Source organism: Gopherus evgoodei, chromosome 6 (assembly GCF_007399415.2).
Source record: "Gopherus evgoodei ecotype Sinaloan lineage chromosome 6, rGopEvg1_v1.p, whole genome shotgun sequence".
Taxonomy (NCBI): domain Eukaryota; kingdom Metazoa; phylum Chordata; order Testudines; family Testudinidae; genus Gopherus; species Gopherus evgoodei.
Window position 1 is genome coordinate 4,152,045 of NC_044327.1, and position 15,884 is coordinate 4,167,928.

The 15,884-nt window shown below is 42.9% G+C and overlaps 1 protein-coding gene across 1 annotated transcript in view; it reads right to left on the reverse strand.

Annotated features, from left to right (window-relative positions):
• FSD1L (fibronectin type III and SPRY domain containing 1 like) overlaps positions 1 to 9,119 on the reverse strand; it is a 60,764-nt gene extending 51,645 nt beyond the window's left edge. The window contains 3 exon segments of the mRNA XM_030567237.1: positions 3,031 to 3,162; positions 5,009 to 5,104; positions 8,983 to 9,119. Coding sequence (XP_030423097.1) covers positions 3,031 to 3,162; positions 5,009 to 5,104; positions 8,983 to 8,997 — 243 coding nt within the window. The 5' untranslated portion in view covers positions 8,998 to 9,119.
• Between the last annotated feature and the right edge of the window lie 6,765 nt (positions 9,120 to 15,884).

Consider the following 15,884-nt stretch of genomic DNA (forward strand, 5'->3'; position numbering starts at 1 on the left):
GAACTTACATACCATAGCCTGGCCAGTCATGAAGCTGGTTTTCAAAGCTTCTCTGATGCATATCATGGCCTCCTGTACTCTAACCGCCCTCCTGTCTGGCTGCCAGGTGATTTGCCTCAACCTCCCACCTCGCCATAAGTGTCTCCCCCTTACTCTCACAGATATTGGAGTGCACAGCACGCAGTAATAACAATGAGAATATTGATTTTGCTGAAGTCTGAGTCAGTAAAATGCACATTCTACCACCATTCTGCACTTGCTCAGCCTATAGTTGAACAGCTCCTGCCTACTGTCCAGGCTGCTTGTGTACGGCTTCATGAGCCATGGCATTAAGGGGTAGGCTAGGTCCTCAAGGATAACTAATAGATATTTCAACACCCCAACGGTTATTTTCGGTCTGGGAAGAGAGCCCCTTCCTGCAGTTTTTGAAACAGACCAGAGCTCCTGAAGATGCGAGCACCATGTACCTTTCCCAGCCATACCACGCTGATGTTGGTGAAACATCCCTTGTGATCCACCAGTGCTTGCAGCGCCATTGAAAAGTACCCCTAGCGGTTTACGTACTCGCTGGCTTGGTACTCCAGTGCCAAGATAGGGATATGGGTTCCATCTATTGCCTCACCACAGTTAGGGAATCCCATTGCAGCAAAGCCATCCACTATGACCTACACATTTCCCAGAGTTACTACCCTTGATATCAGCAGATCTTTTATCGCGTGGGCTACTTGGATCACAGCAGCCCCCACAATAGATTTGCCCACTCTAAACTGATGCCTGACTGTAGCTGTCTGGCATTGCAAGCTTCCACAGGGGTATCGCCACTCGCCTCTCAACTGCGAGAGCTGCTCTCATCTTGGTATTCTGGTGCTTCAGAACAGGGAAAAGCAAGTCAAAGTTCTATGAAAGTGCCCTTATGCATGTGAAAGTTTTGCAGCCACTAGAAATCATCCCAGACCTGCAACACTATGTGGTCCCACCAATCTGTGCTTGTTTCCCAGGCCCAGAAGCGGCATTCCACAGCATGAACCTGCCTCATTAACACTAGGATGTGCACACTGCGGGGCCGTACTTTGTGAGAAGTCTATGTCCTCATCACTCTCGTCACCATGCTGCTGTCGCCTCCTCGCCTGGTTTTGATTTGGCAGGTTCTGCATATACTCCAGGATAATGCACATGATGTTTACAGTGCTCACAATTGTCACGGTGATCCGAGCAAGCTCCATGATCCCAGTGCTATGGCACCTGGGCTGAAAAAAAGGTGTGAAACGATTGTCTGACGTTGCTCTGGGGAGGGGCGACTGATGACGTGGCTTACAGAGAATTACATTCCAAAGAGGGTGGCTTTGCATCAAGGAGAAACACAAACAACTGTCACACAGAATGGCCCCCTCAAGGATCGAACTCAAAACCCTGGGTTTAGCAGGGCGTTGATTTCATAGAGGGAGGAAGCAAATGAATACAAAACAAATAGAGTATTTCTTGTTTTGATCCACTCCATCTATCTTTTAGATCTTTAGGGTGGCAGAAGATGCTGCAGTTCAACTGCTAGCCATCATCAGCTCCTGGGTGCTTGGTGGAAGATGGGAGTGATTCAGCCAAGTCATTCCTATGTCTGCCCAGGTGTCCTGACTGACCTAACGGAAGTCAGTTAAAAGAACACCCAGAAATACGACAACAGCTACCAGTCGTAATGCACCGTCTGCTGCCAAAAGGCAATGAGCTGCTGCTGTGTAGCAATGCAGTCCCACAGCTGCCAGCATCCAGGAGATTTACGGTGATGGTCAGCTGTGCAGGTTCCATGCTTGCCGTGGTATGGCGTCTGCACAGGTAACTCAGGAAAAAAGGCATGAAAAGATTGTCTGCTGTTGCTTTCACCGGGGGGGGGGGACTGACGACATGTACCCAGAATCACCAGCAACACTGTTTTTGCCCCATCAGGCACTGGGATCTCAACCCAGAATTCCAACGGATGGCAGAGACTGTGGGAATGCTACCCACAGTGCAATGCTCTGGAAGTCGACACTAGCCTTGGTACTGTGGACACAGTCCGCCGACTTAATGCACTTACAGCATTTTTTGTGAGGACACAATCGACTGTATAAAAATGATTTCTGAAAAAACGACTTCTATAAATGTGACCTAATTTCATAGTGTAGACATACCCTCTAGGACTTTATTCCTTGCTGATGTGTTTTGTTTTTTTTTAAAGGGAGGGAAGCCGAAGAGGAAAATTAGGCATTTTCAAAATAAAGAAAAATAAGGATGCCATTCCATCCACATTGAAATTATTTTAAGGAGGACTCCAATGTTAAAAAAAATATTGGTGTTTAACTAGAGGAACAGCAATTAAAAAGATGACAGTCATAGTCCCTTGCAAACATGCCAATGTTTACCTTCCAAAAAATATACTTATCAGTGACAAACTATTGGAGAAAATCCAAAGTTGATATCCAGTTCAGAAAGTCAGTTATTTTGTCATATTTCTTCACACTCCCAAAAATATTCCCCTACATGGTGTGTAAAATTGTAATACCTGTTCTTATATCAAATTTAGTAATTCAACACTTCAGAAGAAAAACATATGTTATTGGGAACTGCGTAGCAACAAGTACCTTATATCTGCTTTCTACTGGAAAAGTAGATAACTCCTTATGTGTAAAGAGCAAGGAGGAGAAAGTACGGATCAATAAGTAGGTGCTAGCCCAGGACTTGAGACCTGGGTTTGATTCATCTGCCTGTGTGGCCCTGGACATGTCACTTAGTTTCTCTGTGCCTCAGTTCCATCAGTAAAATGGGAGACAACAGCACTTCCTTATCCTCAATATCCCTGTGAGTTAAATAGATTTAAAATTTGAGGAACTCATGCAATGGAAGCCGTGTAAGTACTTAGATAGAACCACAACCTTAGCTAGAGTAAACATACTTGTTATCAATACATGCTGCAAAATTATTGTGTTAAGACTGAAACTAGCTACTTTGTCAAGAATTACATTCTAAGCACTGCAAAAGCTTTCAGATGTATGTAATTACCTGTAGCTCTTGAGATTTATGAGCTTGTTCTTGTTTAATACTGCTGGTCATACTTTCCTTCATCTCATCCAATATAGCATACAGACCATCAAATTCCTCATCCAGCTCAGCAATTACATTAGAAGAATTAGCCTAAGAGAGAATTGTAATTGTGTTTCAGTTGTGCAAGAACAGTGACGAGATCAGTCTTCCAGAGTGAAAGCTCCCCCACACACTACAATTTGCAGTGTTCACTCTGCATGTCGTCATGCTCCTCCATCTCATGAAAATTTGCTAGCCACAATGCAGTTTGGTATGGTGGCCTCTCAAGCAAACCTAAAACAATGAGGAGTCCTTGTGGCACCTTAGAGACTAACAAATTTATTTGGGCATCAGCTTTCGTGGGCTAGAACCCACTTCATCAGATGTATGAAGTGAAAAAATACAGGTGCAGGTATAAATACCTGATAGGTTGGGGGTTGCTTTACCAAGTGTGAGGTCAGTCTAACAAGATTAACAGCAGGATACCAAGGAAGGAAAAATAACTTCTGAAGTGGTAAAAGTGGCCTATTACAGACAGTTGACAAGAAGGTGTGAGTACCAGTAGGGAGAAATTAGTATTAGGGAAATTAAGTTTAGGTTCTGTAAAGACCCAACCACCCCAGTCTTTATTCAGGCCTAATCTGATGGTATCCAGTTTGCAAGTTAATTCCAGACATCAGGAATAACATTCAAAAACCAGTTGGAGAACACTTCAATCTCTCTGGTCACTCAACAGACCTAAAAATGGCAATTCTTCAACAAAAAGACAACCACTTCAAAAACTGACTCCAACGTGAAGCTGCAGAACTGGAATTAATTTGCAAACTGTAGTTTTCACTTTATGCATCTGATGAAGTGGGTTCTAGCCAGCAAAACCTTAGGCCCAAATAAATTTGTTAGTCTCTAAGGTAACACAAGGACTCCTCATTGTTTTTGCTGATACAGACTAACACGGCTACAACTCTGAAACCTGTCAAGCAGACTAGAGAATTTAGAGTATTACTGGCCACCAGTCCGTTATGTCAGCAAAGCTACATACAGAATCCTGCACAGCACACAGGCATGTGTGACCATTAGTTATCCAATAATACAAGCCCCTCATTTTAATGAGTCTCAAGCTCTCATACACAGAAGACTAGTTGTTCACAAAAAAAAATTAAAAAATAGAAGTTACCTAGTTCTATGAGCAGCAATTGGTTTTATTTGTCCCTGCTTAAGAAACTAGCTTTTAGATTTACAGTATTACAAAAAGCACCAAAGAGTCCTGTGGTACGTTATAGACTAACAGAAGTATTGGAGCATAAGCTTTTGTTGGTGAATACACACTTCGTCAGACGCATGCATATCAATGCTGAGCAAAGAGCACTGTACAGAGGTATAAGCATCAGGCAGTAGAGAAATTAGAAAATAATTAATCCTTGTTTTAGACTGAGATAAGGGGTAGATAATACAAGAATCAACTCAACCCTGACAGTCTGTCATCCTCCAATTTACTGATTTAAAAGCGCTAACCTGAAAAGCAAGACAAGTGTTGATGCTCAGACCAAAGAAATCTCAACATGTCAGATGAATATTGGCTTTTCAGAAGAATGTGAGCTGGATTTAAACTAGGAAAAAAGTTTACACACAACTCCAACTACCACAGCTTCCACGTCAAACAAGGTGGCAGAAGCTTCAAAGTAATTTAGACTCTTCCCTAATAGAGGAGTCCAGTCACAGCATTTCACAAAAAACAGGGATTTTCCAGTTTCAGAATTTAAAAGTTTATACTTTCAATAGAATCACCCATAAACAGAACACACCACAACAACTTTCCTTCTTGTTTTTAAGAGTTATTATCACCTCTTTACACACCCAGAATTTTTTTTAAGGGAACATAAATAATTCAAGTCTGACTGAACTGGACATCCACCTCCCAACTTCATCACATTTGCAAATATAATATTAACACATGTACCTGAACACCTTTTAATGTATGGTTCAGTGTGTCGATAAAGTTCTGGATTTCCTCATTTTTGTTCGCCAGAGTAGAGATAATCCTTTGTAGAGCTTCCTGGGATTACAAAGAAATTCAAGAGAGAATTCAATATCTATGTAAAGATTATTATACATCTTGTGAGCAATTTTAAATCGTTTGCCACCCCAAAGACAATGTTTATTACCTAATGAAAACCTTGCCTGCCTACCACCACTTCCCAATGCAACACCACAAGGACAACATAAACATGAATTCAGGTCCTAATGCGAAAATGACAGTTTTGTTAAAGCTAGGAAGGCCCAAAACAGTCAAGATGGGAGATCTAGATAGGGGTTTCTCACAAGAAATTTTCTGGTGGCCTCAGCGTGTGGCCAGCAACTATTGCTGGTGGCCGCTTTGACAATTTTCCCTAAAATGCTTAATTAACTTTAGGAAAAACAAATATACACATGTCCAAATCATTGTTATTCATGTAGGGTTTTTTCCACGGACTCAGTAATAAAAACAACATACAGTTCTCTCTTCTTTACTGGACCTAAATAGAATAGAAACAAATGTGTTTTGCATGTTCTTGTCCCTTTTTGTTGGGGTTTCTTTTGCTTGCTTATTTTTTTATGACTTGCTAGCTAGTAAGTCTGTGTGAAAACTAATATTTTTATTGTTAAGATCATTTTTCATCACAGCAGACTTGCTAGTTAGCAGGAAGTGAAACGTGATGTTAACAGACTTACTCAGCCCTGGGGGACAAATTAAGCCCTGGATGGGGAGGTGCGTAGGGAGGCAGCTTGGGCCAGGGATGATGTGGGGGTGAGTCCAGGGACTGGAGCCCTGCAGCTGCATAGCCCCGTGAGTCCGGGCCAGAAGACACCGTGGGAGCTAGGGGCGATGTGTGTGGGGGTGTGAGCTTGGGGCCAGCAGTCACTGCCACATGGCTGGGGCTGGATGAGGTGGGCCCAGGGGTGAAGTCCAAAACCCTGCAGCTCAGAGTTAGAGCAAATGGCCAGAGCCAGAGGAGGCAACAGGCGGTGGCGGGAGTAAGGCAGGCTCCATGCCCTGGCCCCAGGCATCACACAGCTGGAGCCTGCCACCCACCACCCCAGATATGAAGCCCAAGCCCTGCCACCTACCTTCTCCTCCAGCATTTGTGGCTCCAGAGGGGGACAGGAGCCATCCCCTACTGGCAGCCCTGGAAGGGGCCACTGCTTTGCCCATTCCCTGCACCCCCCCCATACCACCACCCAGGAGGCTGTGGCCACATGAAAAGCACTGATCTAAGAGGTTTTTCCTGATTTTCAGAAGTCTTTTTTACTCCTTTACATATTTGATCATGTAATTTGTATAAGAAGTGGCTAAAAGTTAAGTGTTTTCTTTGCTATCAACAGAAGTTCGTTTAAACACAGTTGCTTATATACCAACATTTCTTCTTAGTCCCATCCTTAATTCATTCTACGAATTCATCACAGGAAATTTATTATTTCTGACCTCACAAATAAAGCATTTCTGCCATTCTCCAGTTCATTAGAATTATTTTAAAAAAATACTTGGAACTGAGTAACTGCCTAGAAACAAGCCTGCTGATCAGCCTAGAGGTATAGCACTCAGGTAATTAAAACTGGTGGGATGGTATCCATTGTCTCTAGAGGGTATGCCAACATCCAGTTCAGTAGAATATTGAAAGGAAAGCCATGGAGAACACTAAGAATTATACTAGCATCCACCTACCTGCACTCTGAGAATTTTATTTAATGAGATCATCACTGACTAGTGTTTCAGTGGAAGAATCAGCAAGTTATCTACAGTCCCTGGTTCCTAAGGGCCTTCTGGTAGGAAAAGATTCCAAACTTGAAATTGGAAGGTAAGTTTACCTCTACACCTATCAAGAGTTGGCAGGAGGTAACCATGCAATATTACTCTGGTTAATTGCGTGCAACTGCATACAGTTGCCAGACCTTGCCAATTTTTATTACTATTCACTAAGGACAGTCAAATTGCTATGGTGATGTATACAAGGATCCATTACTTCTCTCAAATTACTGTTATGAATATATTTTCTACCATTCGGTTTAGAATAGAAGCTTTCCCATTGGTTAAAGTATTATACAAGACTATTATGGACAAAGTTGTTTTTAAGTTATTCCCTTCAATAGTCTAATCTGACCAGCTGCTTTCTGGTTCACTACTGACCAGAAGCCATTGTGCTTGTGTCAGACAAGCCCACAGCTAAGCCTTAGATCCTATAAACAACTGTCAGTATGGATGAGTCAGAAAACTCTGAAGTCAAAAGAGGATTGGATTTACTAGATCCTGTTGGTTCTGCCATTTGAAAAACATTTTATAGCATGTACAATAAAAGTCTGAATTTACCTCAAGGCAAAGGTCTATCTAGGTAACATTAAAATAAAGTCCTTTGCACAGCCACTCCTAAAATACAAACAACATACTGTATTTTTCGAGCCCCAAAAAGTCAAGGTACAACTCATAGCCAACAGTAGTTCCAGTATTTCTGGACTACTGCCAGTAGTAAAGTGAGGTTCTAAAGGAGACAGCACGGAAAATCCTTCCAGACATCTGGCCACAGACCCACAAAGTTGGATCAAGATTACTTGCAGAGTCTATGCTAACTTTTTCCTCTTGGCCTAGTCTCCTAACCCAGCCACATCTCTGCAGGTCAATACTTTGATTGGGTGGGGGACAGGCAAGGAAGGAGACAGACAGAAGGGAAACATGGGCCAATGGCCATATTTTAAAAACATACAAGTAGTTTAATTTGTCCCCCTTCAATGCAGTTTCACATCAACCGTAAACAGAGAGGCTCATCCATGTCAATCTAATACTGGTGGCCAAAATGCACAATAAGAGTGATTTATTCCATAATGGTGTTTTATAACATGTACCTGTAAACATACAATAGTATCCCAACATGCAGGATACTAAAGTCTTTTGTTAAGCTCAACATTTACATTTATTGGTTCACAACCCCTTCACATCCCTCTTGTACAAAGGATCAGAGCAATATTGTAGAACAGTTTCCATCTATTTTCCCAACATTTTCTTCCTAGCAGCTATCTCTTATGCTTGCTCATTTTGCAGTACATTAAGTTACTGAAGAGAATTTTTCTTCCACTTCCTAAACATTGTCCTATATTCACGCTAATATGGGCAAATCCCTTAAGGAAACCTGCTACTTCCCTGGAAGTGATGGGCCTGTACACTGCTCCCCTCCCCATCACAGTACATCCTAGGTGAGTTTCTTCTCAGCTATACTGTACAGTTTTCATACAACCTCTCTGTGAAAAAGCCTTCTTCAAAGCCTACAAAAGTTAGACAAACAGCAAAGGAGAAAGATAATATAGAGTGTACAGACAGGATGGATTCGCCCCCACCGCCCCATGAAGATTTTAAGTTAGACATATTTAATGGCAGCTACACTCCACCTCAGCATCCCTCCTGCCTCTGGGACTCTGACACACAATGCAGCAGTTCCCACAGAATCCAGCCTGCTCCAGGCACCCTTAACTCTGCCCTCTCTTCTCAAGGCAGCTTCATAGCGAGCCTGGTTTCACCAGGCTCAGTGACCCAGCGATTTCCTGAGGCTACAAGTCAGATTTTCCAGGCAGCTGAGAGCTTTTCCCTGAAAACGAAACAAGCTGACACCCCCCACGGCTGCCACAACCACACAACCCCCGACTTCCCCAGACCCACCCCACGGCTTGGCTGGGGCGAAGAGCGAGTCACCCCAAGCTGCCCTCCCTTTCAGCATCCCCCCAGCAACTCCCGCTAGCTCCAAGCAGCCTGCCCCACGCACCTACGGGGAGGCCGCTCAGGGGCTCACGCGTGAGAGTGGGCGCGGCCCGTTAGCCCGCGAGAGGCGGGGGGTAGGGGACGCCGGACCCCTCCCCCTCCTTGTCCCGCGCGCCCACGGGGGGGGAAAGAGACGCCGGGCGCTCACTCACTTTCTGAGCCTCCATAGCGAGGCTGCCGCAGGCGCGCGCGGAAAACACCCTCTCGCTCAGCCCGTCCGCCGACACAAGCGGTCTGCGGGAGAGACCCGGCTTCCACACCCTCAGCGCGCGTCAGCCCCGCCCACAGCCGCGCGTGCGCTGTCCTCTCCCCCACAAACCCCTTCCAGGCCTGACGCCAGTGCCCGCCTTTTCCCAGGCATAGGCACCGCCCCCTTCCTTGCTCGTCCAATAGAGATGCATCGCCTCCACCAGGCACCGCCTCCTCCCCGGCCTGTCTGACAGGGCGCCTCGCCCTTTCCCCCAGTCCTCGGTCCCTTACGTGGAACGTCTACTGCGAGGTGAGAGGGGAAAGGCGAGAGAGACGGAGGTGCGAGCTGCGGCACTGGCGCCTGCGCAGTGGGCGTGATGCACCCCGGCGGGGCGGGAGGGGCCGGCCTGCAGGTGTCTCACGCTACAGGAATGCGGCGCCCTAGCTGCCCTGGAGTCGCAGGTTCGCGTCTAGGCCGCGCGCATGCGCCGCGCAGTGTAGTAACCGGACACACTCAGAGGGTGACCGATAGGGACGTTTCTGATTTTTGGGTCTTTTTCTAATATAGGATCTTACTACCCCCCCCCCGCCCGATGCTTCACATTTGCTGTCTGGTCACCCAGTATAGTCCCAGCCATGCCTGGGCTATCATATCCTAGTCCCTCAGCAGCACCGGGAGGGGAGGGGGAGTTACTGACCTGGCAAAGGCCAAGGGTACGTCTACACTACAGGATAAATTCGAATTAGCTAAAGCCGATTTTATAAAACAGATATTATAAAGTCAATTGTGCGCGTCCACACTAGGCACATTAATTTGGTGGTGTGCGTCCGTGGTCCGAGGCTGGCGTCGATTTCTGGAGCAGTGCATTGTGGGTAGCTACTGTAAAAGAATGAGGCCAATAACGTCGATTTGCGTCCACACTAACCCTAAATCGATATAATAATATTGATTTTAGCGTTACTCCTCTCGTTTTGTAGGAGTACAGAAATCGATTTAAAGAGCCCTTTAAATCGATATAAAGAGCAGTGTAGTGTGGATGGGTGCAGTGTTAAATTGATTTAACGCTGTTAAAATCGGTTTAACAGCGTAGTGTGGACCAGGCCCAACAGTGGAGTGAGTATCCATGCTATAGCCACTCCCTCAGTGGAACAAGCCATTTTCATCCTGGCCAGAGTTGACAAGTGACCAATGATTTTCAGTGGCTAGCAATTCCAGGTGTTCAAGAAATCATGAGTCTGGTTCCCAAAATCATGACATTTAAAACAAATCTTTTAATAGTTTAGGTTATTTTTATTTGCCTCTTGCTTTCAGAGCCTCTATGGCACACTTGGCTCATGGCTTTAAGTTTTTTTTCCACATCCATGAGGGCTAAAAACAATTAAATTTTATTTTAGTGAAAACTGAGATGCATACAGGAGCTCAGGCTTTAAGAAAAGCAGCAAATATCCCAAGACTCACACTAAAATCACAAGAGTTGGCAACACTGGCTTTTGCATTGCCTATATTTTTGTGTGTCCGTCTGGGACGCCTCAAAGGGACCTCATTTCTAGAGAGTAAGTGCTCGGCACTTTCTGAAAATCAGGCCCTTATAAGGCATCTCAAGTCAGACAAATAAAAATAACTAACTCAAGGCTCAAGCACATTATCAGTGCTTTTGAAATGATAATTGTGGGTACACATTTGAACATCACCATATTTCTGAATGTTTCTGGATGAGTATCCACTTTCTAAGGTTTTCACCCAATTTTGTGCTTTGTCTTGTATACAGCAGTCAAACTTTACACATAAGGAATCTTTTCCCCTACACCTGAAATGTATTTATTTTTGCATACTTAGTGCCTTGTAAACCAGCTTTGTAGTATTTCAAAGCCTTCTGATCCACGGAATAAAAAGTGTATCATACAGCATTTGAAATGGATGGTAATTCTTCACATCAATGACGTTTTACAAATATATAACTATAAAAATATTCACAGTATTTGAGAGTATCTGTAACTGTATCACTCTTGATTGGGGCTTTGGCATTATTGTAATGTAATTGATTGATAATAGTATCAACTCTGGTTGCAAAGTAAAAGAAAAGAAAACCACATTATGGTAACTCTCCAGGACTACCTTCACTACTACACCACCACTTAATGGTAAAAAGGATTTATTAAGCCAATTTGAGCCTAAAATAACTATAGAACCAGTTTTGAAACTATACAAAAGGAATGTCCTGTCAGAGTGTTTTTAATTTTGAGGGAGGAGCTTTGGGGGACATAAATGGGAATTAAGAGTGATGAACCCCCATTTTTTCTTAGTATCATTGTTTTTCTAAAGCATTATGGACTTCCTACCTTCATGAGAGTCAATCAGGCACTCAAAGGAAATTTTATAAAACAAGACACCTAGTAACAGGAGGAAATGAATTCTCTAGTGAGGTAGAACTCCATACCCTTTTGTTATTAGTATTGTTTAAGATTTGTGAGATCAGGACCCCATTGTATTAGACACTGTAAAAAGATATAGCAGAGACAGACCTTGCCTCAAAGAGCTTACAATGACAAATATGTGAACAGACAAAGGTTGAGAAGGAAAATGGGCACAGAGAGGTGAAATGACTGGCCCAATGTCACACAGGACCAGGCAACAGAGCCAGAAATACAGATCAGATCTAAAAGAACGAGGAGTACTTGTGGCACCTTAGAGACTAACAAATTTATTTGAGCATAAGCTTTCATGTGCTATAACCTTATAGCTAAAGCTTATGCTCAAATAAATTTGTTAGTCTCTAAGGTGCCACAAGTACTCCTGTTCTTTTTGCTGATACAGACTAACACGGCTACCACTCTGAACTCAGGTCTAATAAATTTAAAAATGGTAAGGGGTATGGAACCACTTCTATATGAGGGGAGATTAAAAAGACTGGGACTTTTCAGCTTGGAAAAGAGATGACTGAGGAGAGTTAAGACAGAGGCATATACAATCATGACTGGTGTGGAGAAAGTGAATAAGGAAGTGCTATTTACCCCTTCACATAATACAAGAACCAAAGCTCACCCAATGAAATTAGTAGGCAGCAGGTTTTTAAAAAACACAAGGAACTACTTCTTCATACAGTGCACAATCAATCTGTGGAACTCATTGCCAAGGGATGTTGCGATGTCCAAAAGTATAACTGGGTTCAAAAAAGAATTAGATAAATTCATGGAAGATAGATCCATCAATGGCTATAAGCTAAGATAGTCAGGGCCGGAGCCCCATACTCTGGGTTTCCCTAAAGCTCTGACTGCCAGAAGTTGGGACCGGATGACAGGGGATGGATAATTCAATAAACTGCCCTGTTCTGGTCACTCCCTCTGAAGCATCTGACACAGGCCACAGTCAGAAGACAAGGATACTGGGCTAGATGGACCTAGGGTGACCAGACAGCAAGTGTGAAAAATCGGGACGGGGTGAAGGGTAATAGGAGCCTATATTAACAGAGGCAGCTCCAGGCACCGCAGCTTCAGCAGCAATTTGATGGCAGGTACGCCCAAGGTGCAGGACCGGTGGACCTCCCACAAGCATGCTGCCGAATCTGTGTTACCGGCAGACCTCCCACAGGCGTGCCGCCAAAAGCCACCTGACAGCTGTGCTTAGGGTGGCAAAATACATAGAGCCGCCCCTGCATATTAAAAAAAGACTGAAAAATCGGGACTGTCCCTATAAAACTGGAACATCTGGTCACCCAGATGTTCTGACCCAGTATGGCTGTTCTTAGATCCCAGTCTCATGTCTCAGGTAGCAGGCTATGCTGCCTCTCAAGGGCTGGAACTGATTTATTGTATGATCCTGAGGGTGTGTGTTTTGTTTTGTTTTTTCCTCCAAATCACGCACACACTACTGTGCACATAATTACCATGCCTGTGTGAGCAAAGAAGAATATTAGTTCGAGCAAACCTACAATTAGATAATAGACAATTGACTATTTGCCCATTGAAAAGCAGTAATTTTGCATTCAAATTAGCCATTTGATTGTGCATGTCACTATATAAATAAAGAGACCTGAAGAAGAGCTCTGTGTTGCTCAACAGGTTGTGTCTGTCAGCAACATAAGTTGGTCCAATAAAAGATATTATCTTGCCCACCTAATATTCTAGGACTAACAGGGCTACCACAACACTGCAAACATTGTGAAAATAAATCCCTTTATGTTCATGTAACTTATAAAGAACCTATGCACATGAAAATGAAACACTAAGGTCTTAGAGACAATGCTTGCTTTTTTAACTATTGCAGAGTCTGGTGACTCATACCAAATAGAAAAAAAGCAATAGCCATTTCCACAATAGCCATTTGTTTCCACTTAATTTCTCTTGATTAATTTTATAGACTAACAGACGTATTGGAGCATGAGCTTTTGTGGGTGAATACCCATGTTGTCGGATTCACCCACGAAAGCTCATGCTCCAATACATCTGTTAAGTCTATAAGGTGCCACATGACTCTTCGCTGCTTTTACAGGTCCAGACTTACACGGCTACCCTCTGATATTTGATTAATTTTGTAATCCTAAATAATGTAACCCTCATTTGAACTATAAAGGAGAGCAAGAACATCTTTAAACCGCGGTCTGTTTGTACACACCACACTTTGAGTAATGAATTCCAAAGAATCCATGCCTTTGACTACACTCTCTTGATTTGTTTTATTGCAGCAATAGCAGTGAAGATACAATACTCTCATTCAAAGTGTCCCAGATTGTTTTACTGCAGAATGTGGACATTCATCCTGTAAAACAGTATAACAGTATAAAATAGTTTATGTGTCATGAGTCAGTTCATAATGTAGGCGGCAACAATCTCTTTTCTCTTGAATATGCACTTTCTGCATTCCTGGTTGCAATCTACTCTGCTGTACAGAAAAGTTCACATGCCACTGATAGGAAATGGTGTTATCACTGATGTCCCATTGTACAGTGATTAGTTCAGTTGATTGGTTCAGTATTACATGCCCTCCTATTCTGTCAGCCAATCTGTCACTCCTACACAAAAAAAGAGATTAACCCTGTTTTGACCAATACCTGGAACTCTCTTGAAGTCAGTGGGCCAGGGCCTTTGCTAGCACAAATCAGAATAGATCTTCTGAAGTCATTTTACATTAATTTACACTATCTGAGGACATGACCTATTATTGGGAACATGAAACAGCTTTAGAACCACATCATAATTGTATCTGTTACGGAGCAATCTGCACATGCAGCTTTCTCTCATTACATGTATTCTTCAGGTATTTCATCTCCTTAATTATGATGCCCTGTAGAATGGGATTTTTTATTTTAAACTGCACATGCGCATTATATCTTTATGAAAGGTAAAGCATGATAAAGCATGATAAAGCTTTGTTAGAACAAAGACGATAATACAACTATGGTTTAAAAATAAATACAGTACTTAACACTTCTGTGCACAGCTTCTTAAAGATTACTCTGAATTTGTAGATCCATAGTGCCCATAATCACTGATAACAAGAGTTATCAACCATTTTTTTCCCAAGTAGTGCAAAACCAAATAATAAAAGTCAGTGGAGTTTAAAAATGAAATCTGCTTTTTGCTGGAGCTAGAGGGAATTCAGGAGTTAAAATGGCAGACCAATGGAGGGCAACACCTAAGCTCAATCAGGGGCCTTAGGCTAAAGTTTATATTGCCTTATTTTTTATGAATTACCAGTAACACCAAATCCCAGGAAGGGGGACAGTTTGGGGTCCAAATGGCCTGGGTCAAAGCCCATTGAAGGCAAAGGGAGTCTTGTAATTTATTTCATTGGGCTTTTGATCAGTCTGAATGCTTTGTCTAAATTCAGACACAAACCATCAAATGCATGTGCCTTCCCCAGTACCGGATTAAGGTATAAACTAATTAAACTACAGTTTAGGTCCTCGCAATATCAGGGACCTCTAAATAAGAAAAAACTGAATCCATTTAAAATTTTATCAAAATCAGTGGATAAATAAAGGCAATATCGGAAAAAAAGGTTCTCTCTAAATACAGACATTTTCATTAAAATATGACAAAAATATACACATCTGGCTACACAAATACCCTTACCCTTCACTAATTGTATTATTGATAGATGGGAGGCCAGGGCTGAGGAAAAAAACAATAATTGCACTTGTAAAATTAGTATTTCTACGAGTATGTCTGTTATCAGTCTCTTAAGGCAGCATTTTGTTGGCCAGCTACTACTGGTAAAATTCTGACCGTGACTTCATAGCTTATTTAAATAAATAAATAATCTCACTGCTGATAAAATCAAGAAAAATGTTGAGGTCGGAGACAGCAGTCATGAAGCAGTCCTGCCAAGCTTATACTCATATGTTAGTGTGTTCTTTCTTTTGTTCTGTACATACATACAATTGTGTATTTTAGTGCGCACTCCACTTTTCGCTTCATGCGCTATCCAGGCTTCACATGACTGAGTTTGCAGGCGATCATTTTGTGGACTTGGGTCAAGTGGATCTTGAGGAGGATAAATTTGTGTTGGCTTCTCTCCATCAGTTTTGGGAACCTTCACAGTAAATATCAGAGAGTGCTGACGAAAGGATAAATAGAAGGTTTTGAGAGAAGTGAAGGAGGACAAAGCCCTGGCTGGGATGATTTAGTTGGGATTGGTCCATCTTTGAGCAGGGGGTTGGACTAGATGACTCATAGACTCACAGACTCTAAGGTCAGAAGGGACCATTATGATCATCTAGTCTGACCTCCTGCACAATGCAGGCCACAGAATCTCACCGATCCACTTCAATAACAAACCCCTAACCTATGTCTGAGTTATTGAAGTCCTCACATTGTGGTTTGAAGACCTCAAGCTGCAGAGAATCCTCCAGCAAGTGACCCGTGC